The sequence below is a fragment of the Myripristis murdjan genome, chromosome 19 (assembly GCF_902150065.1).
Source record: "Myripristis murdjan chromosome 19, fMyrMur1.1, whole genome shotgun sequence".
NCBI lineage: Eukaryota > Metazoa > Chordata > Actinopteri > Holocentriformes > Holocentridae > Myripristis > Myripristis murdjan.
In genome coordinates this window covers 577,898-604,532 of record NC_043998.1, presented here as the reverse complement: position 1 = coordinate 604,532, position 26,635 = coordinate 577,898, and the positions used below count along the sequence as shown (strand labels likewise).

The following is a 26,635-nucleotide window of genomic DNA, read 5'->3' as shown; positions in this document are numbered from 1 at the left end:
TTTGCAGATATGTTCATGTATAGGGTGCATTGTAAGGGCAGTCTGCCACGGGACCCCATAGGCTTTCATAGATGATCTCAATTGTAAATAAAAAAAAAAAAAAGAAGTACCCCGTAACTTAAAAATTTCACAAAGCTTCTGAAATGAACACAGTCCATTTTCATCAAACACATCCCCTAATGTGTGAATACCTTTAGTCTTCCATCCAGGGAAGCTGATAGGGCACCCATCTATTAGAAGACCAAGATCATTAAATATCGGGGAGAACCTATTCCATTTCTTATCAATCTTACACATCTTTTCAACAGATCTTCATACTATTACAAGGTGAGAGACAATTGGCCCAAACTGTACTTTGCATTGACCAGTAGTAATGTTAGAAAATAAAAGATCTCTCAACTCAGAGGGATGAACCAAGCTCAACCAAGCTTCAAGCTTCAAGGCCCAATAACAGAATTTAAAATTAGGTAGCGATAGGCCACCATCAGCTCTTGCTCGTTGTAACAATGAAAATTTAAGTCGGGGACGTTTTCCGTGCCATACAAATTTGGAAACTACAGAATTAAGTTTACTCCAAAATTGTAATGGTGCTGGCAACGGGAGCATGGAGCTAATGAAATTAACACGAGGGAGAATGTTCATCTTTATTATCGATACTCTGGCTTGTAAAGAATTGGGCAAAGATGACCATCTATCTAAATCAAAACAAATTTTGTTCAATGTATCACCATAATTGTTCTTCACAATGGTCTGAATTGTTGAAAATATATCAGTACCAAGGTATTTAAATTGACAGACAACTGGAATTATGGATGGCAAAGCAGCAGATCTCGCTGCATCATTTAAAGGTAAGAGAGCTGATCCAGTTTCTTTTATAGCCTGAGATGTCACTAAATTGGTTGAAGGTATGCAAGATATGAGGTATTGACTGTGGTGCCTGATTTATGAACAATAAAATATCAGCATACAGCGAAATGTGGTGATTAGTGCCATTAATGGAGATTGGAAAGATATAAAGGCGTGTTCACACCGGACGCGATGAACGCGATTTAATCGCGCGTAACGCCCGAAACGCGTCGCGTGACCATGGAATCATTTATTTCCTCAATCGCGTCTATCGCGCGATGGACGCGTTGATGCGAACCCGCCCTCCTCTCTCCCTCTTTCCTCTCCCTGATGTTGGTGTCCCGCAGACTTTTCCATCTGTGGCGACACACATCCACTGACAAGATGCACACATGTAGCGAGACAGATATGCCGGGTTAACGTTACCGCTAGCATGGTTAATAGTAAATTACATCCAATAGCGGCATTAGCAACAGACATATATTCGCAAAATTTACCTGGTAGTCCGACCTCCTCCGCAACTTTTGCCCACGCCTGCTCCTTCTCGCACACGGCAGCCCGGCAGCCCGCACACGGCAGCCCGCACACGGCAGCCCGGTAGCCCGCACACGGCAGCCCGGCAGCCCGGCAGCCCGGCAGCCGGCACACGGCAGCCTGGCAGCCTGGCAGCCCGGCAGCCCGGTAGCCCGCACACGGCAACAATAATATTGTCCTCCATTTTTCGATTTCCTTTGGCAGTTCTTGACATAGGTGACGTAGGGAGAATATCAACACTGATTGGCTATCGCGACAAAGCATCACGCGATGTCGCGTCAAAAGTTGAAATTTTTGCCTTCATCGCATCCAGTGACAACACAGCAGCAGGTGGACCTATAGTGGATGCCTTGTCTATAATGTGTAATAGTCTCCTAACATTATCGGAGGCCAATCTAGTCCCAATAAAACCTGTTTGGTCACAATGTACTAACCTAGTCATACAACCTTGTAAACTTAGCAAATATTTTGAGATCAGAATTAAGCAATGAAAGTGGTCTATAGTTTGAACACTCCGTAGGATCTTTATTCTTTTTCAATAATAAAGAAATAATAGCCAAATTAACATCTCTGGAGAAGGCTCCCTTTTCAATGGCATATTGAAAAATATCAAATAGTGCTGGTCCTAAATCATTCCAAAATAAAGCATAAAATTCAGGCAGGATCCCATCAAATCCGGGAGATCGGCTTTTCCGCATCTGGTCTACCGCCTCTTTCATCTCTTCCAAAGAGAAAGGGGCATCAAGGTTATGAGCATCTGATTAAGTCAATTTTGGTAGCTGGATTTTAGCCAGAAACTCACCACATTTGTCTGCACCATGTGTAATCTCAGAGGAGTAAAGATCTGCATAGAATGAACGAAATGTTGCGTTGATCTGTTTTGGTTCTGTGAGTATGGCCCCTTCTGTTGACTTAACGCTAACAATATCTGCAAACTGTTCATTATACTTAAGCCTTAAGGCCAAGAGATGGCTGTGCCTCGCACCATTAAAATAATAATTCTGTCTCGTACACTTCATGAGGAATTCAGAACGCCGTTTGAGAATTGAATTGATTTCTTTTTTAACTAATTCCTTCTGAACCGCTGTGCTGTCACTGAAGCTACTTTGTAAAGATGCATCTAATGCCACATACTGTGCTTCCAGTTTTTCCAATTTGGTAGACCTCAGTTTCTGTGATGTGGATGAATAAAGAATGGTATTACTCCTAATATATCCTTTAATCGCGTCCCATAAAGTCCTAGGATCATCAACTGAGCCTGAATTGATGTCAGTACACTCCCATAGGCCAGAACGAAATTGTTCAATATACACTACTCACAAAAAGTTAGGGATATTTGGGTTTCGGGTGAAATTTCAGGATGAACCTAAAATGCATTATAACCTTTACAGGTGAACTTAATGTGACCTTCTGTAAACTTTTGAATGCACATGTCCAACTGTTCAGTGTTTCAGTACATTTTGCACAATTTGCTGTTCTCTAACAAGGAGTTTAACGGCAAAATTCACATCAGGTGTTTGATCCATGAATCGACCAATAAATTTCCTGGTTCAGTTAGAATTGGTATTTAAACAGTCCTCCTAATTATGCTGTTCACATTTTGACATCATGAGACCAAGACGACACCTAACAATTGATCAGCAGCACCTCGCCATTGTGAGGCTTCAAACAGGATGTTCTCAGACGGAAGTGGCCACTGAGCTTAGAGTGTCACAGAGTGTCATCAGTAGGTTGCAACAGAGATACAGAGAGACTGGAAGAGTCACAGAAAGGCATAGAAGTGGACGTCCTTTGGCCACATCCCACACTGATGACTGCTTCATTGTGAACAGTGCCCTGCGGAACCGGATGATGAATACCACTCAACTCCAGGCACATTTAAGGGAGGTGAGAGGCACCCAAGTGTCACGTCAGACCATTCAAAACCGTTTACATCAGCATGGTCTGTGTGCTAGACAACCTGCAAGGGTACCTGACCACACCACCAGGCACAGGTGTCATCGTCTTGCATGGGCCAGGGAGCATTTACACTGGACGAGGGACCAGTGGGCCTCAGTGCTGTTCTCTGATGAAAGCCGATTCATGTTGAGCAGAAATGATGGCCGCCAACGATGTTGGAGACGTCAAGGAGAGCACTATGCATCAGCCACTGTTGTCACCAGACGAGCCTTTGGTGGTGGTGGTGTTACTGTGTGGGCACGTGTGTCTAGTCAGTACAGAACTGCCCTACACTTTGTGAATGGTACAGTGACAAGCCCATGCTACCTGAATAACATCATTAATCCAGTCATTGTGCCCCTGCATGAACAACACAGGCCTAATTTCATCTTCATGGACGACAATGCTCCAGCTCATTAAGGTTGCATCATTAGGGAACGGCTGCTGGAGACTGGGGTACCTCAAATGGAGTGGCCTGCACTTTCTCAGACCTGAATCCCATAGAAAACCTATGGGATCAGCTGAGTCGCCGTGTAGAGGCTTGGAGCTCTGTACCCCAGAACCTCAATGTCCTGAGGGCCGCCCTTCAAGAAGAGTGGGATGCCATGCCTCAGCAGACAATAAGTCGACTTGTGAACAGCATGAGACGTCGTTGTCAAGCTGTAATTGATGCTCAAGGGCACATGACAAGTTATTGAGACATTGACATTTTTTGTTGTGGTATATCCACCACTGTTGTTGGCTTTTGTTTCAAGAAATTGTTTGAGATGAGGAAATCACCAGTGTATGCTTCTACTTAAATGTCCTACTTTCATGATATAATATCACTGTAGTGTGAACTTTTTACATTTTCCATAAATTTCACCCAAAAGCCAAATATCCCTAACTTTTTGTGAGTAGTGTATTTTGAATCACGTAATAAAGACGTATTGAATCGCCATCTGGGAGCCGCGTGCACCAAAGGACGCAGTGAACTTTCTATTAATACCGCTTTATGGTCTGACAGTGTTATTGGAAGTAATTCAGCTTTTCTAATTTTGTGGAACAGATCCACAGGGGCAAAAATAAAATCAATTCTTGAGAACGAAGAATGTCTTCCTGAGAAAAAGGACTAATCTCTGGCCGATGGGTTGACCATTCGCCAGAAATCAACTAGCCCTACGTGACCAGCCCATGCACGAAGTTCTGCTGAAGCTAAAGCTTGTTCCCTACTTTGGGTAGCCGTAGATCTATCCAGTGTATGATCCCATACTGCATTAAAGTCAGCGCCCACTATGACTTTAAAATCTGTTAGATCCAGTATGGTCTCAGTTAATAACCTGTAGAAGTCTTTATCTAAATTATTCGGAGCATAAATTGAAGTTAACGCTATCATTTTACCCTCCAACCTAATTTTTGCAATAGCTATTCTGCCAGCTTTGTCAGACTATTCACCCAAAAAGTCAAACCGAAGCCTCCGTTTAGCCAAGATTGCCACTCCCTTAGACTTAGAGGTTGCAGTTGATGAAGCTAGAACCCGATAATGTTTATTCGCTAGCCAATTGTTATGTTGTTTCAAAAGATGAGATTCTTGAATGAATGCAAAATCAATTGCTTTAGATCGCAAAAAAAACAAAATACTGGTTCGCTTGTGTGGTATATTTGCTCCCCTTACATTAACACTCAGAAATCTTAGACCTGTCATGACCAATTATTGTCGTTATGATAACTAAGGCCTGGTGAAATAACATGTATAGAACCTGGCTGGTCCCAAAGGAAATCCCCATATATACCCAAAAGACAACAACAACACAAAGAAAGAAAAAGAAGAAACAAATACCAATAATAAACTAACATTGAAGTTTACCTGTAGAAAAGAATATTCTACTAGCTTCACTATTCACTAAACAGTCCTAACTTAAACACAGCTCACTTTGCTCTAGAGATAAGCAGCATTCAGAAAGTGGAGTATATCTAGTGGTAAGTAATCAAACAGTGCCCTCTAGTGGCACTATGACAGTAAACCATGTCCTAAATACAAAAGTGTGGTCAAAGAAGACGTCCTTTTGTTAATCATTAAAGCAAAATTTATAGCATGCCCTGTTAGCAGTCTTCCTAGAAATTATTCCTGTTGTTAATGAGTAAGCCTAGTTTCTGATGTCTAGCACTATTGAAAAACAAAAACAAACAGAACAAAAACAGACAAGCAAACAAACAGAACAAAAAAAAAAGAAAAGAAAAAAAAAAGAAACACAAACGAGCAAGACACCTTTGGGAATCAAAAGGAGAAAAAAAAAAAAAACAATAGGCTGAGAGATCCCAATATAACAATAGAAAAAAAAAAATATATATAATAATAATAATAATAATAAAAATATTGTGCAAAAATCACACCTATTGGAATGATCAATCTGAGTATGTCTATCGGTCCTTTGTATGATTGATCTCAATTAGGGAAAGCCCAGCAGGTGAAACAAATCATTAGTATCGCCCGTCTTATACAGAAAGAAGAAAATAAATGAATAATAATAATAAAAAAAGACCCTATAAAATTCGCTAAAACGAAATATCTTGAAAAACAGAAATATTACGCAATAAACACACGTAAGTAGGTATATATCAAACTTAGATGTGCTCAACAGTCTCATATGAGGTTGCTCCATTATGAGTATACAAACCAATGAAAGAAACAAATTAAATTGAAAAGAAAATTAATAAAAATAAGTCATCTTTGGCCTCCATCGTATAAACAGGCAAATCACGTCCTTATGGTGAAGGCACTTCAATATTTGCTCAGAAAAATAAATAAATAAATAAATAAATAAATAAATAATAATACAGAAAAAATAATAATAAAAAAATATAAATGTTAAAATCAAAATTTTATAGGCCTATAATTAAATCTATGTAACTCACTCATTGAGTCATTTAGGAACAGGTAATAGATGAGACACCAAAACTTAGCATAAAGCTAACTTTACAAGGCGTGTAGCCCCCAGGGAGAGAAAGGATACCGTCTTTTTCAGAGGATGAAAACTTCTCTTTGCAGAAGCGCAGTGCATCCGCGAGAGAGTTAAGAGTTATAGTGGAGCCTCTGTTACATTCCAGAACCTCGCAGAGTGCCTGATCCCGTATCTCACACCCTCGATTTATCCTGGAGATGAGAACTTTTGTTTGCAGAAGCGCAGTGCATCCGCGGGAGAGTTGAAAGTTGTGGTGGAGCCCTCCGCTGTAATCCAGAACCTCGCAGGGTGCCTGATCCCATATCTCACACCCTCCTCAGATTTGAGGATATCCTTCACTGGGCCAAAGGCAGCTCGTTTTTTGGACGTTTCAACGGACCAGTCGGGGTAGATGAAGATGTTCTTGCCATCATGTTTCAGCTGGCCTGCTTCTTTGGCTAACTGGATGATACGTTCCTTCACTCGGAAAAAGTGGATCCTAGCAATGAAAGGACGAGGTCTTTCGTTAGAGGGGCGCAGTGAACCAATTCTGTGGGCTCTGTCAATCTCCGGTGGTAGAGTAGCAAACTCCTGTGGAAACATTTTCTGCAGGAGAGCCTGAGTGAATTTCACTGGATTTGAAGCCTCACAAGATTCCGGCAAATTAAATATTTTTATGTTATTCCTGCGTGCTCTATCCTCCAACATTATGACTTTCTCCATTAAATCGTCATATTTCTTCTCCAGATCAGTGACCTTCTTGTCCATATGAGACACAGAGAAGCTAATGTTCTGAATACTCTCTGCTTGTTCAGCGGCCGACATTTGTAGCGATTGCGGGACGCATTTCTTTTCCAATGTCGTCGATCTTCCCCATTAACTTTTCCTCCATCCCCCGTAACATGGGTTGGAGAAAGTCGTTCATTAGCGGCAGAAGTGCTTCCTTCATTGCCTCTCTCAGCATGGGCTGTAGAATGTCTGGTAACGTGTCCTGCGTTATGGGAGCGTCATCCATGTTCGCAACTACAGTCGTCTTTTGTCTTCTTCCCGGCATGTAACAGTCTCAAACGTGCCTCTTGGACTTGTCCCATAAACAGGCAAATGTTCTACTGACAGATTTTACTAAGACAGATGAGTGCAAACGTCAAGTTTTACTTATGTGTTGAAGTGTTCTATAGCTACGCTGTAGTGGCATACAGTGATTTGAGCATTTTTAATTGTGTTGGAGAGTCTGCACACACTGCATAGATCACTGAAACACTGGACATTAGTGTGAAGTTTTTAGTAATTCTGTGGTAATTAATTACAAAAAAAAACAAAACAAACAAAACAGAAGGTTATGTTTTATCTATAATTATCAGAAGCATGTTTCCCTATGTTTAACAGATAGGGTGACTCTCCATTAAAACAATGCCTTGATTTTTTGATACAATATAATTTCTATCATCCATTTGGCCATATTTCTTTATCAGCCTCTTGACATTTAAAAATAAAATGTTTTTCATCAAAATCTAAAGACCCCTTCGAGACATATTCTATATCCTTAGATATATTCTGTGGTTATTAAATAATTGTTTTATATATTTATTCCCCCCAAAATGTTTAATAAATTACTGAAAATGGCCTGCAATCACCTCTACTTGCTAATCCTCATTGAGTGTGTAAGAAAACAAATTTGCAATGCCCCCAGAGATCCCCCCACATCCCCTTCTGCAAGGTAAACCTGCTACTCAACACTGTACCTCATAACATGAAGGAGGCAACAGGCAATACTGGAGAATTACTTCCCAACATGTGTGAGCTTCAGTCAAATTCTGAAGAAGAGTCTAATGTGCATCAAAACAGGACACTTGATGATGTTTCTGAGTGTTCACACCACTCACCAGGCCGTCTCTGCCTGATGCCATGAATAATTTTGGAGATGGTAATCATTTGTCTGCTATCCACAGTGGACAGTGTTTTGCATTGCCAAAATGCTCACCTGTGCTAGTTTCAGCACCATCAAACGTCATGGTCCAATTTGCATATCTTTGCATAGTATACATTGTTAGGTTCTACTCATTTGTAATATCACACTGTCACCTGTGCTCCTATGTGCAAAGCACAATACCAGCCTCTCCCGTCAACAGAGGAACAGGAGAATGGTCCAGCAGTGGCAAACTTGGCATCAATACCAATATAATAAGTCAAGTCTCCAAGAGTACTAAAACAAAAACAGAGCCCATTTCTGAGTGGAGAGGGTCTTTAATAGCCTGGTTCCAAACCCATGAATTGGGCAGGTTTGTTTAAAAAGAAAAAGAAAAATTTAAGCAATTCATATAGGTCTGGTGTTGTCAAATTCAATTGTGATTTCTCAGTTGAAAATGTAGCCAAGCTAATCAGCACCATTGTTGGACAGGACCAACATAGTTGATGTAATCATCCTGTGCAAGAGCCAGAGAGATCATAGCATTTTCTAGCTGACACTGGCTAACATGATACAATGGATGATGACAACTATTGACATTATTTTAAATAAATCAAAACAAGAAACACTCAAAGGGGACCAGTGTTGTCCACTGAAGTCATTAACCCTCCTGTTATGTTCAAATTTGACTAACATCCCTTATGTTTGGGGTCAATTTGACCCCAGCAGTTTAAACCTCAACAAAATTATAATAATTAAAATTGTTACCAAAATTTTTGTGTCAGGTACTTTAGGTTTCTTTGTTGACTACCTAAATAGTCCTTTAAATAAAACATAACTCCCCCCCACCCCCACCTATACATCCAGTTTTCCTATTACGCGACTATGGAAAAATATGCAAATCACCATAAAATCTCACTGATTGACCTAAAATTGGAAATAAATATATTTTTGGTGTTTTAATGGTTTTATATTATTTCTAAGAACAGATTTTTGTTATTTATAACATTTGGAAAGAAAAACAATTTCTATTATCAAGGATAGTAACATGTCTTATGTTCGGGGTCAATTTGACCCCAGGAAAAAGAAACACAACTTCTGAGTGAGCAACCCAATGTAGACCTGCAAGTGGGTCACATCCAAGTCTTTCCAGCTGTCCCCATACACACACCTCCCCTCTAAGTTTGTCATCACAAGTATATCCCCACCTGATGGTGTTACAAAGAGCTCAAATGCTGATTTTATGTCTTGAACATGGCTGACAGCGTATCTGCTGGGGCCTGGAACCATTTTGATGACATTAGCAGCACTGAGTCTACCCTGTTGTTCATGTGGGGAGAGGGACCATGATACCTCTCCATTTTTGGAAGGTAACGTGTCTGCTGGTGGTTGAGAGACAACAGGAGGGTCAACACTGAGGGTTTCATTCTCATCAGAGGAGGATGCCTCATAACCAGGGTCCTCCTCAACATGATCCTCTGTCTCAGACACATTCTCCTCTGTGTCACTTCACGGTCAAAGAGCTGTGACAAAACCTCACTGGCTGAAAACCTTTGCTTCACGTTCATATTCAGCTAAGAGAGTGAGCATAAAGTGAGAGTACACAGAGCAACAAGAGAAATGATTTAGAAGGCTGCTGTGCAAGCTTCTATATGTTTGCTCCTGCCCCATGTGGTGGGAACTATCAATGTCCTTGTGGGAACGATATTTCCCCACCCTCACAGCACGGGAAATATCGAAGTTCTTGTAGGTATTATGTTTTCCCCTCCCCAATATCTCCCCCCATATCCCCCATATGAGTGGTTCCCATACTACTTCAGGTATGGTTATGTTAGCTTAGGGTCCTAAAGCAGAGGGAAGTTTTTTGAAGATTATCAAATTGCATGTTACAGTGAACTCAATATCATCCAAAAAAAACCCCAAAAATGTGTGTAAAACGGTGTTTTTACAGCTAAAACAGCCTGGGGTCAAATTGACCCCAAACACCACCGATGCGTACAAAATGCGTACAGGACACTGAAAACATATCATTGTGTGAATTTCATGTTTACCCGGTAGTATCCATTAAATTAGGAAAAGTCATAAAATATGAAGCAAAAAAAATGATGTTAAGCATTTATTTAGAGACGTTAAAAACTGAATGGGGTCAAATTGACCCCAAACATAATAGGAGGGTTAATGAGAGGGGAAGATGTTTTGTGCATTCTGCCAATAGGATCGGACAAAAGTTTAATTTAATTTATTAACTAGCACTGGTAAACTGGCAAAAGGGGGCAATTTCAGATTAAGTAATGTGAAAACAAATGGTCATTAAATCTGAATATCAAGCTAAGTCTAAGAAATCCTGTAAAAACAATTCTCACTAAAACTAATAAGCACACCTACAGTTAACAATTAGTGCGGTTTGTGTGTGTGTGTGTGTGTGTGTGCGTACTGACCATTCCACTGTAGGAGTGTCGTAACAGGACAGCATGGCCATAGAGTAATGTGCGATGACCCCCACCCTGGGTCGTCTGATACACATAAAATGAGAACAATAGAGAGAAAGGGTCAGAGACTGGGAGAAAGGCTGAAGGTAAATACAAGTGAGAAACTGGGATATCGATCAACAGTGATATAAAGGGAAAGAAAAAGAGAGGCAGCAACTTCTTTGGTTCTACCCAGGGGCGGACTGGGACAAAAAATCGGCCCAGGCATTTTGGAGCAGACCGGCCCACCACATTCAATAACGCACACCTTTCTGGTCTTTTTGCTCTCTTAAATGTGTATACCAACTGTGCAACTCTTTAAAACCATAATGCCATGCAATTAGTTAGCTGTCATCAGCAGTGTTGGGCACGTTACTTTGAAAAAGTAATTAATTCTAGTTACTAGTTACTTCTAAAAAGTAATGAATTACCAGGAAAAGTAACTATTACGTTACTTTTTAAAAAATTGTTCAAATATGCAGGGCCGGCCCGTGGCAAATGCTAAGGGCGCCTTCTGCTGGAGGGGCGCCGCTAGCAGCCAGTCCCCCCACCCCACCCCACCCCCCCACCCACCCCTAAATTACGTTCGTGGGTAGCCAGCAGCACAAAATATCCCGGCATCAGTGTTGCTAGGCATAGCGTTGCCTAGCTACCAACTACTCTGCGCTCCACTTCCTCGTTTGGTTACATTTGTTTCAAGACTTTTGTAAACAAAATGTCAGACTTTGTAGTGAATTTGGATTTGCTGGGTGGCCTGAGCCTGGATGAGTGGTTGGAGGAGGTGCTTGGTGTCTGTTAAAGGATGCTGAATTCCAGCATCCTGGAAACTCCAACGAGAAGGACGTGACAAATCTTCCCACCACCAAGCCACAACCGAGGCAGACTGCCAGAAGACGAAACACTTTCAGGCACGAAGTTCAAACACACCTTGGGGGCTTGTCTGTAAAGTCTGGTTTGACGTGCAGCTTCATATGGGACGCATGGCGAACGAGAGCAACCGCGAATTAAAGCCCGACTCCTTCAGCAATCGCCACGACAAAATTACCTAAAATATGTCACCCTGAATGCACAAAAAAATCACAAAGATGATGCCGAAAAAAACATAGAAAGCCTGCGGGGATTCATATATCAGCAGCCGGGTAACCCACTGTGTCTGGTGGCCTCCCTGGAGAAATAGCCTACCTCTCCCTGCTGCCTCCTGATCCACCTGCCTTTTACCTCCACCCAAAGCGGACACAGTGTGACAGCGCCGATGTATGGTAAATTAACAGTATACTTTTATTATTATTGTTATTGTTACATCCGACGTTAGGCATACGGCTGTGCTAAAACGCACCTGTCGCGAAACGCATGCCACCGTCTCTGCAAAGAGAAGTCCAAACATAATTGAACACTATTTTAACAATTGCACTATTAATGGAAATATCCAATTCAACATTAACAAGCCCAAACAGCCTGATGTGACATGATGATGGCGCTAGATGAAAAAGCAATCTTAGCGTCTGTGTTGCTTGGCAACCGTTCTGTCCACTCTATCTTGCTTGGTGGAAGAATGAATAGTTCTTAATTTTTCTTGTGTGTTTATTTTATGGGCTATACGTAGGGTAACCGTTTTATAAAAGCAATAAGCCCCTTGAAGCCGTGAGTTACAGTGATTGCTGCGCGTCGTGCCTTAGATTAGAACGCCCCTCAGCCGTTGTAAAATCACTGTAACCCACGGCTTCTCGGGGCTTATTGCTTAAATAATGTTGCATTTTCTGTTCGATCTGAGTATGTTGTAACAGTGTAGCTTGGTTGGTTAAATAAATGGAGAGAGAGGGGTTATATTAGGCATGGAGGGGGCGCGAGGGAGCATGGCGGTAATTTTGCCTAGGGCGCCATCATAGGCAGGGCCGGCACTGCAAATATGTCAAATTACTTGGCTGCCCCAGTCATACTAACCTATAGTACTATAGTGGAACAATAAAATACAATAGAGGAATTGGAACTTTTTTATTCTATTGAACAGGCCACAACTGGCCAACGCCTTTTGGGCATCTATTTCAGATTAGTAAGTGCAGGTGCCTATCAGCATGAATAGACAATGAGCCCAGACTGCACATAGGAAGGTCATGGCGACAAACAAAGTATACCACACAAATCCTTGTTTAAATCTGAATCTGATTTGATTGGTACATATATATATATATATATATATATATATATATACACACACACATATATATATATATATATATATATATATATCCCCATAAAGTTAGAACAAGACATTAAAAAAGGCAAACAAAACAAAACAAGGCAAAATAATAACAATAATAATAATGATAATAATAATTTAGCACCTGGGTTACAATACAAATTCACAAAAAGAGTACAGAAATGAAAATTACAGAAACCCTAAATGCCACTGTGTGTGTCAGGCAATGACAGGCAGAATAATAAGAATCACTTCACTGCCATGGTTAACAACAAAGTGAGGTAATAAAGTAAAAACTCACTCTTGTCCAGGTGGGGAATTGAACCCCCGGTTTCTTGCATGGCAGACAGAGGTACTATCCGCTCTGCCATCGATTGTGTCCTTTTATATTGTTTAGGCTCATTCTTCATTCATGTTGATAAATTACAAAAAACTCCACAAGCGAAAAAGTCCAATCGCTCTGAAAATTGACAGCTGCTTTTTTTCTTGCAGTTTCTCTGCACCACCTTTGCGTTTTCTCTCCATCTCAGTAGATCCCATAGATATCTATAATAAAGGCTAGATGTCTCGTTCGCGCTGCCGGCCAATGGAGTCGCACGTCCGCACTGGCGGCCATCTTGCCACAGTCAGCTCGCTCACCCATAACATTGTAGTAGTGGTGCATGTACTTTTTAATTAACCATAACTTGCTCAATTTTCTACCGATTTTCAAACGGTTTGGTTTGTCATAAACGTCAGAGGTGTAGTTATAAAACTGCACTTATGGATAATTATGTTACACGTCCGATCAAAGATCCAGAATTGTAGCCATGTTGATAACGTTTGTAAGAAACCAAACCGTTTGTAAATCCGTCAAGATTTCAGCGAGATAAGAGTATTTACGTCTGTGCAGATCACTCACCTTCCCTCAGGTACCTTATGCCCCTTTTCCACTAGTACCTACTCAGCTCGACTCTACTCGGTTTAAGAGCTTTTCCATTAGGTGGTAGTACCTGCTAGCAGATCCCATTTTAGGACCTACTCAGCCGGGGTTCCAAGCGAGCTGAGACGAGCTGAGTCGAGCTGAAAATGTGATGTTAACGCCGTGCAGGCAACTGATTGGACAGGGAGTGACGAGAGCGACTCCTGCACGAAAACAAAACCCGACATTTAAAAAAAAAAAAAAAAAAAAAAAAAAACGGCAACAGCGGCCGTGCGCATTGATCGTCAGTGAAGTTGTCAAAGTCGGAAAATGGCAAGCAAACCACTACGGCGGTCAAATGAAGAGGTGGAGACTTTTCTGAGCTTGGTGGCGGCCCAAAGAATCCAGAGGGAGCTGGACGGTGTGCCGCCTTGCTATAACAACTCCACACACGGTGAGCTGGTTCTCAATTGTAATGGAAAACCACCTAAACTGTGTCGAGGCGAGTAGAGTCGAGCCGAGTCGAGCCGAGTAGATACTAATGGAAAAGGGCCAATAGATTCCGCCAGAGAGCTTGCCTGTGGTAAGATGGCCGCCGGTGATGACGTTAGGGACTCCGCTGTAAGACATCTAGCCTTTATTATATACATCTATGATTATGCAGGCAGGACCAAACTACGCAAAAGGTGTTGTTTAGCAATGTGATTGGGCCAGCCCAGTGTCAATCGGGCCGCTGATCTACTGGTTGTATGGACCGGTCAGCTATTTAAATAATAATAATAAAAAAAGTGTCAGGGGACTGTCAGCCCACTTAGCACATCGGCCCACCGGGCAAATGCCCGGTGTGCTTGATCACTTGGTGGTAATTTGCTTTTGCTAGTGAAGTTGAGCGTTGCAGTTTGGCTGGATCAGTTCAGCAAGTGGAGCTTAAACGGTTCAGTCAGGAAGACTATCATTTGCTTATTTTGCCCAATTAACTTATCTCATTCATTCATAATTTTCTTTTGCTGTAACTGGCTGGATCCAAATGTTGGCCTGTTGCCTGTTTGCTGAAACAGGCATGACATAAGACATGACATAAAACACCAGCCATCTCTGATCCAGTGGAAAAATTAGGACTGTAAATGCAGGACTTTTTCAATTTATGCACCCATAATGTATAATTTATGCACATTTTTAAACAAATTATACAATATGATGAGTGTGACCTTTTTAAACAAAATTTTGGATAACGTTTTGCTGTTGTAAAACCTTTCAATTTTAGACCCATTTTTTCCCAATGAATCAGACCTTGCTAGCATTTTTGGAATATAAGTTTATCATGAAGACTTGAGAGTAAATCTTTCTTTATCAGAGGCTGAAGATGGCAGACAGTGGGTACTTGATACAAAAATATACATTATATGTAAAGTATCCCTTTAAAGCCCAAATCCACAGTTTGTGAGACACCTAAGTCACCTTGCTCACAAAATGGTTGACACGGCTTGTATTCCTCATGGTTCACATGATGAAATGCAGACTGTGGACACTCAAGTACATTGAGACTGTAGGGACCAAGTAATGTAACAAATTACAGATTGGGGATTAAATGTTAGAGAGCAAATAGCTAATCAGAAGGGAAATACAAAAAGGATGAGTACACATGGAAAAATACGGTTCTTGAATAATTCTTCAGAAGGGGCAGAGGTTCCTTAGCTAACTACCAAGACAATTACAACATCTATATAGAACAATTACAACATCTTAATGGTTCTTCAAATATTAAGGAAGGATCTGCCAGGAGAACAATTCTCTGTCAACACAGAGAGTGTTCATGTCCACCTTATTAGATATCACTATAGCCGTCATTTTTTCCAGAGACCTAATTCCATAACCAAAAGAGTTGATATATATTACTCAGTATGTGGTTCTTTGAGGAACTGGAATGGTTCGTTGAGGAACCAAAGTTCTTTCAAGAGCCATGAGTTAAAAGGTTCTCCAGGGAACTGAACAAGGTTCCCTATAGCATTACTCTGAAGAACTATAAAAACAACATGAGCTGGCCAATTCATCTAATTTGTGTAATTGCCCGGCTAGTATTTTTGGTTTGAAGCAGCATGTATTTTTCTGTGTGTATGCATGTGCAGGTCTATATATAGGTTTGATCCACTGTACAAACAAGCTTGCATATATGTGTGTCTCGTGTGTGTCTTGCATATATATGCTCACGCCCTCAGCCTTCTCCTCGGTGTTGGCCAGCATCTCCTGCAGGGCTCGCACTGAAAGTGACTGCTCCAACACAAAAGTGCAGATGGAGAGATCTGGAGGCACATTCTGAAACAAAACATGAACATGATTTATAGGTTAATTTGAACTCTGTTTATTTTATTTCAACATTTATTTATTCAGGACATTTGACTGCTCTTTTCCAGTAACACCCTGCTTCATATTCATAAATAGTTACGTACATTCACAGTGGTAGCTGCCCAGTATAACCACAGTATCCTATGGAGAGCCAATGGAAACTACAACTACATTTTACTAAAGTTAACTTCTGGTAGGTGACCAGTGACATGATTATTATCTAATACAGGATATACTATGGTTATTATGGATGCATTGACTATTATGCATTGATTATTATCGTCTGTTTTGTCAGTAGTTTTCAAGCACTTTGCTTTATATTTGTAAAGCAGAGTATCACATAGCTTATATTTAAGGGAAGTTTCAACACTGATAGCTTAGCAGGCTTAGGTAGATGTAATCATATACTGATCACAATTGGCCTCCAACAAATATGCAAAAACTGTAAAACAAGAATAGGGCGATGAAACAAAATTTCATTATCAGAAACCGGAAAATACCATTCCCAAGATACTCTACCACACCAGTGTCCAGCAAGACATGTACTTGAGAGGCTAGCTCCATAGATGCATAGTTTGTTTAAGAGGACAGTGACAACACAACACAACAATGATGGTGCTGAAAATTTGAGCTGTTTGTGAATGTAAGTTGTGTATGCAAATCCTTCCCCTCAATCCCCCTGTAGTTTCTTGGATTTTACTTATGCAAAATTAATTTGTCATAATTCTGGTGTGCTATTAGACACTGATGGTGTAAGGAAATTAAGCCAGAAAATGCCCAATTAACTCAGTATGGATTATTCTACTGCTACTTCTGTCAGGTAATGTCCACCCCAATCCAAGCCCTGGTATGGCAGAACTGTCAAACCCTGACGATCTCAGAAATAGCTCTGGATTACGCTTCATCTATGTAAATGTCCACAGTTTGATAAACAAAATAGACATTATTCGTCTGTGGGCACAGTCATCTGAGTGCGACATTATGGTCATGACAGAGACTTGGCTAAAACCATCAATCACAAACAATATGATTTATATTGATGGATATAATGTATTCAGAACTGATCGAGTAAAAAAGGGAGAGGGTGTAGCGATCTACGTTAAAGCGTCACTGAGCTGTTCATGCGCCAGGTCAATAACTAAACTGAAGTTCTTTGAACTATCAGCAGTCAAGCTCAACCTTCCTAACAGCGCTGACCTTACAGTGGTGGGATGCTACCGCCCACCATCAGCCTTAGCTGATGCAACTGCGCTGCTCTCAGACACCCCGCTTAAATTAGCAGACAACGAGAACATTCTTCTGGGGGACTTGAACTGGGACTGGTTATCATCCACATCAACTGTACTCAAGGACATTTGCAATGCTTTGCATCTGACCCAATTAATTAAATCTCCTACACGTTAAAATCCGAAATGTATAGGCAAATCCACCCTTATAAACGTCATTCTTACTAATGCCCCACATAAATATTCTGCTGCAGGGATATTTTGTAACAGTGTCAGTGATCATTGCGTGATTGCTTGTGTTAGGAATTGTAAGGTGCCCAAATGTAAACCACATTTTATTTTTAAACGAAACTATAAAGGTTTTAATGAGCAGGCCTTCCTGCATGATATTTATTATAGTGATTTAAACCTTGTCTGTGAGATGGTAGATGTTGAGTTAGCGTGGAACTTTTTTAAATATATAGAGTGAAAGGTAGAGATAACCCATGGTTTACTGAAGTCATTGGTTCAACTATCAGAGAACGAGACCAAGCATTGGCCAAAGCAAAAAGTACCAATGATGATAAGCACTGGGCAAACTATAGGGCATTAAGAAATAAATGCACTAGGCTAATAAAAAAAAATGCAAAAAGTGATCACTACCTTAATTTAATTAATCAAAATTTAAAACAAAAGTGGCTACAGTAGCTAAAGTAACAAGCTAATGTTAGCTGCATATGCACATGTGCAAACATTCACATGATGTTGACGAACACTGCACCACACTGTAAATGTTGATATGCAACAAAGTTTTGGTTTAGAAACATCGACATTTCAACATTTTTGTTGGTGTTAGATACTAACTTGACATACTGCACTGCCAACCCCACCCTACCCGCCTCTGATTAGCTAGTAACTATTTCTTTCAGTTAAGGTTACGGTTAGGGTTAACCAATCAGAGGCAGAGTAGGGGTGGGTCTTCATGTGACATGCACATCCAGCATGTCAGTTTAGTCTCTCATTTGTTGGTTTGCAGAAATGTAAAAGGGCAACAATTTATTCTGGCAAGTGAGTTTAATATCCAGCAGGTAGAAATCCTATCAGCAGTCTACAAAAGACATTGCAGGTGAAATACACAGTGACTAAGCCTTCCACTAATACAAAACAGGGAAGGAATGAAACAATAATCAACATGGCTCATTAAGATTAATTAGTAAAAGCACTGAAGATTCATCCTTGCTTCATCTTGTAACAGTTTCAATTAAAAATCATCATCTTAAATCAACATCTTAAATGACGTAGAAAATAAAATCTGTTTCTGTATGGCTGTATTGATTACAGTGTAGCGCTAAAACACATGGGGACCTTCAATCACCAATCTGCGATTGTGGCTTTGGTCAATGCATGTGTTTTGGAATCTTCACCTATGAGGTTTTTTTTCAGCCCTCAGCCACCCTTTCAGAAATCAGCTTGGACTCCTCCACTTCTGGTTTCACATTCTTAATTGCTTAAGAGTGCTGTTTTACTGAATATCAGCACTCATGGAATGGCTAAATCCAATTAAATCATTCAGTCAGATCTAATTGTTGTATAAATGCAGACAGCAGATTGGAAGTCAATTCTCAAACATATATAGACAGATAGATAGATAGATAGATAGATAGATAGATAGATAGATAGATAGACAGACAGACAGACAGACAGACAGACAGACAGACAGACAGACAGACAGACAGACAGGCAGACAGACATAGATAGATAGATATACTTTATTGATCCCAACCAGGGAAATTCTGGAAATATACCATTATGCACTGAAGCCATCTGGACAAGGTGCTTTATTTGCTTTATTTAGACAAATGGAGAGAGAACATACACTACTTAATAAACTTTACAAATTGACTTATTTGTCACAGTTGTGTTACTTACATGTTATCTACCATTTCCAGCAATGTTCAAATGAATGCTTAATTTGCATGGTGGAAGATAAACCTATGGCTTAGTGTGCACACCAAATAAGTGGGTCTCCTGGCACAGCTGAAGATTGTAAAATTCTCAAACACAGCCAACAAACAGATTTATTGACATGTCAGCAAGATGTAAGTACAAGTAGATCTGGATACTGTATATATGTGTTGAGTGTTTCTTGCATTGGGGCATAGACCAGGCTCTAACATTAAGCACAACAGGACAACGGGAATACACAAAGGCCACCTTGCATTGCTGAACACCTGCCTCTAAAATCCCAGTGACATTATCAGTAACAGTCGCTGTGTTTTTCTCTATTTTAACAGGCAAGTGACATGCAGGCTCTGCATTCAGATCAAACTACCAATCACACTTGATCCATTTATCAAACTACCAAAACAGGCAGCACTCATTTTAAGATTGTGGTCGGCAACTAGTGTTGCCAGCTTTGGATGTTTGATAAACTTATCAGTGTACGTCTTCACCAGAGCACATAGTGAACTGAAGGCTGTGTATGCAGAGCCTGCATGTTGTCACTAGCAACAAACTGTGTATTTAAGGACCCCTGAATCAGACTAAATTATGTTATACCATGAATGAATGGTTTGTTTCGGTCCTACAGTACTAGGAACAAAACTTAAAAATTTGTGTGAATATACAGCTGAAAAAACATTATCATACACGTTTACACCAATCCATTTCACACAATAAACTCTGCACCAATGACCAAAGAAAGGAATAGGCAAAAGCCAAGGCTCATCTTTCCCGGGTTCAAATCAGAGATGCACCGATCAATCAGCCTGTGCTCAGAATCAGCCGATTTGTTGCCTGATCGGAGTCAAATGGAACAGCAGGAAGGCAAAACAAAGCACCCATGCAGATATGTTGCTATGGTGATGTCATATTGCTTACAAAGATCATTACCTTTGCCACTATTCTCTGCCGGCCCCCACAATTTTTACCATCCTGCTCTTGTCCACTTGAATAACATCTGGGTTGCCGTCTACCGTCTGTCGGATTTCATGTGAACGCAGCATTACACTGGTGTGCCACACATGGTTCAGTTATGTGCAGACAATCACTCATACAACATGTTGGCAGTGTGGAAGTATTTCACAGTAAGTGGGGAAGATAACGAACTTGCAATCTATATTTTAATATGAGACTTGGTGCCCTGTCATATTATATATTATATGTTACCTGTTTCACCTGTTTACATTTACAAAAGAAAAAATGCACTCTATTTTTAGTTGAATTGTAAACAAAACAAAAAAGGCTTTTTCCAAAGCAGCGTGCACTTTTTATTGCAAGATTTGAATTTTCTACTAAGCCAGCAAGTCAGACTTGGAAAAAATCTGATATTGGAATCGGCCAAAAAAATAACAATTGGTGCATCTCTAGTTGAAATCCAAGCCCAAGCTAAACAGGAGTCTGTTTATAAATGTGTTTGCTTATGTTAGTTTCCAAGCTAATGTTGCTAGTAAACCTTAACTCTACCCTTAACCCATAACCTAACCTGAGGGCAACCATTAGCTTCCAAACTGCCCAGCCTGGTGCTCAGGTGGAGCACCACTGACCCAATGGCACGGGTTAGGGTTAGGGTTAGGGTTAGGGTTTGTGGCCTAATACCCACAGGGTATTAGGCCACAAACAGGCACAATTTGGAAAAAAATCCACAAAGGACTCTTTCTGGACAGTGGACAGTGGAGACTTCAGAGGCCTGTACCATAAAGCTGGATTTGGGCTTAGTGAGCTAACTTCAGGCTTAACCCTGGCTTTTCTGTACCATAAAGGTGGCTTACTTTTTATCGGGCTACGTTGCCGTGGTAACGTATGCTGAACAATTAACCTGCTCCGGAGCAGGTTAAGTTCAGGATAAGAGCAGGTAGAAAAGCCCCACCTACTGACCAATCAGCTCTCTTGGAAAATGGCCTGCCCATTTTCCCTTTCTTCTTCTTTTATAAAATTAAAATTAATACATTTTACAATTCTTCTTGTTTTTTTTTTTTGTTTGTTTTTTTTTTTTGTTACTCATGACTGCACTGTCCAACCAAAAATTTCTCTTGTAGACTGATGTAGCCTAATGATTTTTTTTTTTTTTTTTTTTTTTTAATGTTTATGAAAATAAATTAGGGGAATTTAATTCAGAGGGTTAAATAAAAGTCTGATACACGCCAGCCTCTGGGCTCCTTCAGGTTTCCATTAGTTTGCTCATATTTAGTATTTAGGGTGTCTGCCCTGAGAAGTCCACATGAGAGTTGGTGCCAAATGTTTTACAGTCTTTAAGTGACAGTGAAATAATATTTTAACCAGCAGAATAATCACGAGGCATCAGATGCTTTATAAAATGAAATATCAAAACCAGTTGAATCAAAGTGACGATTCTGCTGAAGCTCAAACTGAGGGCAGAGGTCCAGCAAGGGTCGCCCCTCACTGTGAGAGAGGGCCAGTTCCTCTGCGGGAGCGTATGGCTGAGTGGGAGACACATTAATTTATTGAACACACACGTTATTGTAGTCAGTTCTAATCGTGCCGTCATGGTGGGGAAGTCAGATTATAATCCCACTAATTTACACATTGACACAGACGGCAATGTTTTGCCAGCATTCCTTGCGGCTTTTGGCAGCTGCAACTGTGTTGCTTTTTGCCTGGATTATTATATTCCTCGTATTTATTAATGATTATTGTCTACTCCTTGGTTGTGACGTATGCGGCGCGGGTAGATTTTTCCATGTCTGTGACTGGTCGCATGCAGCAAACTCCGGCCTTTTTATGTGAGCGCGCACAGATCTAGATTGGAAAGCCTGGGTTGAATTAGTGAGTTGATAGCCGGCTTTATGGTACTGAAAATCCTGAGTGCTGATGTCTCGTTAAGTGAAGCCAGATAAGTAAGAGAAAGCCCGACTATGTTAATCCAGCTTTATGGTACAGGCCTCTGGTTTCTGGGGGTTACCAGTAAAGCAGGCTCCCCTAAGCTGTCCAACCTGGTCCCTGGGTGGTCACTCACTGCAACAATGGCCCAGAAGAAACTGGGAAGCATCTGGATTTTGAGGAGGGGTCTCGCCTGGCGATGCCCCTCATATACATATAACAAATATTAAATTAAAAATTATCCTACAATTACAATACAGTTATAGTAATATAAGAATGTATGCAGAGGGGAAATTTAAAATGTTTCTTAAATAATGTTACCTATACCTATACTTTTTTTTTTTTTTGGAGCACTCATCTAAAAATACTATTGTTATCAATACAACAAACATGGAGTCATGTGGGGTCACCGAGCAAGATGGTCGCCTAGTTGGAAACGTCCCAATTAACCCACCACCAAGTTTTCCTTTAGGAAGTGACAGTTAACGTTATTGAGTTAAGAAATCTGGCACAATGACGGTCAGATTGGCCACCAGCAGACAAAGCACCGCGGCTGGCATAACTGGCGAAGCTAACGCTAAGCTAGCAAAAGCTACAGGAGTTGGGAAAGGAGAGTGTAATGAAGCAAACGTGCTGTCCGCGATCCAAGAGTCTCTGCAAAAAGCTATAGAAGAGAGGGGATAAGTTGGGAAGCTATTAGAGGCTTTGCAAGCGGATATGACAGAAATTAAGGAGGCCAATGTTGGGCTAAGAACAGACGTCGACAGAATCCTCCTCCGGCTAGATGAAGCAGAAACCCGAATCTCTCAGCTGGAAGACGACAACCACCAGCTTCGTCAAACAGCGGATAAAAGTGCTAAAAGGTGTGAGGAGCTGCACTGGGCTGTTGAAGATGCTGCTAATAGAGACAGACGTCAGAACCTACGACTCCTCGGTCTGAGGGAGAGATTCGAAAACGGCAAGCCAGCAGAGTGTGTGAGGAAAATCATCTCCGAAGCTTTGGGGGTTGAACTTGACGGAACGCAGCTGCAATGAGCGCACCGAGCCCCGGTACCAATGCCTGAGGAAGGCCGGCCACCCAAGCCGATTATCATGCGGTTTCTAAGCTTTCTGGAGAAGGAGCGAGTGTTGGCTGCCGCAAGGGAGAAATACAGAAACAAGGAGGAAATAATCTGGGATGGCTGCAGGCTGTCATTCTTCCTCGACACGACTAAAGAGACGGCAGAAAAGAGAAGAAAGTTCAAAGACGTCAGAGGCCGGCTAAACGACCTGGATGTGCGCTTCACCCTTGCATACCCAGCGGAGCTGCGTTTTACATGGAAAGGGAAAAGAATGAAGTTTACGGATCACCGGGAGGCAATGGACTTTCTTAACAATGGCGGGACGGAGGAGCGGGAATGATCATCAGATGCTACTAGACCTACGTTTGAGCCAGTAGATGACTATGGTGGGATCTGGACTTATGTGATGGATCGGAACGGCAACTCTCTGGGCGCAGTAACGCGAGGACCCGTTTTTCAATCTTTACTTTTTTGGACTCGGTCCAAGTTGCTGTCGGGACCTCCAGGACACATTAAGTAGGATATAAGACTATGTGCCCAACCACTGGGGCGTTGGACGTATTAGGGTGGGTTGAAGACATTGAACAGGTGTTTTTTAGTTTGTATTTTTCTTTTAAGCCAATGTAAAGGGTGATGTGGTCTCACGCCTTACTGTTTAAGCCCTGTTTGAAATTATTTATGTTGGGGTGAAGAAGAGTAAGTTTGGTTTTGTTTCTGTTTCGCTGTCCTAACATGAGTCACTTCAGTGTGACTCATGGACCATGTTTGCGGTGGGTCTCTCAAGAGTGAGAATAAGGTAGGGGGTGGGTATAAGGTTCTATATATATTGTTCTTTGCTCTGAAAAGGTTATATACGAGGTTTGTTACGTTATTGGTTACTTGGGTTTTGATAGGCAGCTGGGCGACACCTCTCTTTTCTTTTTTCTTTTTACTCATTGCCCCATTCCTCTTCATGGGTTGTCATCTCAATATGAGGTACAGAATATACATTAGCTAAGCCATGACTAGTTGTATAAGGATAGTATCCTGGAATGTAAACAGGTTACAAAACCCCTTAAGAAGAAAGAAATGTTTATCATACCTTAAATCACAATGTTATAATTGGCCTTATAGTTCATGTCTCTTGCAGTATTCAATGCATGTTAAAGTTCAATGCTTCTTGTATTATTCAGAACAGCTTGACTATTAGCAGAAGGTAAACAAAGCTGGAACCAGACATATTTTCTCTATCTTATTTGTTAGGTCTATTGCATTAGATACACGCCCAATCAACATACATACACATAGCATCACACATTCCGAGATCAAGGCATGGACAGTGGTTGGCCTGTCCATGTCCGGTAACTGGCCAATTACTCTCGGTTGCGTTTAAAGTCCAACCTATGTACGGGGCAGGCCCAAGCCCAAGAACATAAATATGTATCATTTCCTGATATCGACACTCATTCTGACTGAGATCCTGCGAGAGCTCTGTCACACTGAGACCAGCGCTGCTTTGCTTTACATGTGACCAAATAAATATTATATCTGAGAGCTGAAGATTGACTCCGGTCTGTCCTTGGCCATTCAACAAAAGAATCGGGTCCTAACAATTGGTGCCGTGACCCGGATTGACTGACTCTGAGGCCGTGTCCCATTGGGGACCGCCGGAGACGGTTGGAGGAGAACCTTTCTCAGACAATTCCGGGCGCCTAAAACAAAGGTGAGCAGAAAACCTTTTTCTATCAAAAATTTCTGCACATTGGTCATACTAAATTAGATTGTCTGATTAATGCTACTCTCTGATCGAAAAAATTGTGATAAATTTGGGGGGAAATACATAACTGTATGTGTTTATCAACTGAATGGTCACATGTAAAGTATCAATCACATAGACTCACGTGAGGGAAAGTGAATAAGTGTCCTAGTCTAGTTTAAACTGGTAAATCTAAAAGAGAAAAGAGAAGTTTTATAGGACGCTAGAGCTCCCACATAAACTGAGGCCGGATTACTGCCAAATAGTCTGGTGTCAGGAGACATTTTGATGCTGCTGAGTGCGACACCATTGGGGGCGTTGCCAGGCTGCGTCTGAGGCCACTGGAAGTGGGAATTTTTTTCTCCCACAATTGCTATAGAGAATAGGCCTAAAGCTCTATAAGGACACAGGGAAAGGTCTGTTGTTTTTCATACCAATGCGGGGTGGTTTCCTACTTGATTGATATTTTACTGTGCCTGTGGCAGTGTATCGAACAGTTGAGACTGGTCGAGAATTCCTGCCCTGATACAGATCTCAAGTAGTTCTGCAAGGGGGGCATTGGAACAGGTTAGAACGGGGATTTTCTAGCTTAAGGTGTTGCAGAGGTGGTGAATTAAAACGAGTGGATAGACTGGGAGAACCCCCAGCGATTAAGCGCACAGAGCACTAGGCTCCGTGTAGAAGCTTCTTAATCGGGTCCCCACTCGGGCGCTGAGCCATTTGCCCTCTCTGTTGACACGTGTCTACATTTAAAGATGTCGCAAAAGGTTGTTGATAAATGGAAGGATTGCAAACCCGGGTCCTTGGGCTTGGTGCTGTTAGAAACCTTGACAAGATGGCAGAAAAAGGTTCCAAAGGAGGAAGAAAAGAAAGCCATGGATAGGTTTGTGTATTGGGTGAGGGAAATGCAGGAGAGGGGAATGTTTGGGGGGTGCGAAAGCGCTCCACCTGAACTGAGTGCATTTACCTATATTTGGCAACAGGCAGCAAGAAGTGTGGCCCAGGCAAAAGAAAAGTTGCAGGAAACAGGTGTGTGGCAGAGAGGATTAGGGAGAGTAGGGAAAGGAAGAGCAGGAAAAGAGGTAAAACACACAGAAACATTTCTTGCGAACTGCCACTGTTTTTTGGGAGAGGTTAAGCTCTCCATTCAGAAGTCCTCTGCACAACCACAACAACAGGTGCCAGCTAAACCCTTGCCTTCTCCAGAGACACACTGTGCCGAGAGTACCGATAAGACATTCATAACAAAAACAATTCAGTCGGAAGCTGCCGAGTTTACAGATAACACGTCCCAAGCGAAAACAATTCAGGCACAACAGGCCGTGATCAAAACCAAAACATTGTCACCCATGGTAACTGAAACTGCTCCAGCACCCGTGACCTCCCCCTCTCCCTATGCCGAGGCGAGGAGCATGTTGGAAGCTGTCCAACATCAGATGCCTCTGAGTGATGCCACTAGCTCTAAGAAACCTTGCACACTTCACACTACCACTGCTGATGTGTCTCCATTAGTGGTTGTCAAAAATGGGTTGTTGCAATTGGCTCCACACTCAGGGGATAGAGCATCCCAAAAACAAGTAGAGGACTATCTGAATGATACTGCTCAGAGGTGCACGGATCCCATGTCTACTAGCACTCGAGTAGAGCCACCTACTTCAGACGTTTCGTCTGATTCCACTGACCCTGACCAGTTTCAATCAGACACTCCAACATCTGAACATGAATATATGAACAACCCTGG

General features: G+C 41.4%; 1 protein-coding gene across 1 annotated transcript in view; it reads right to left on the bottom strand.

Moving 5' to 3' along the window:
* ryr2a (ryanodine receptor 2a (cardiac)) overlaps window positions 1-26,635 on the bottom strand; it is a 666,625-nt gene that overhangs the window by 536,360 nt on the left and 103,630 nt on the right. The window contains exons 3-4 of the mRNA XM_030078094.1: window positions 15,866-16,024; window positions 10,584-10,658 (exon numbers count right to left, since the gene is read on the bottom strand). Of these exons, the coding sequence (XP_029933954.1) occupies window positions 10,584-10,658; window positions 15,866-16,024 (234 nt within the window). The remainder of the gene's footprint in view (window positions 1-10,583; window positions 10,659-15,865; window positions 16,025-26,635) is intronic.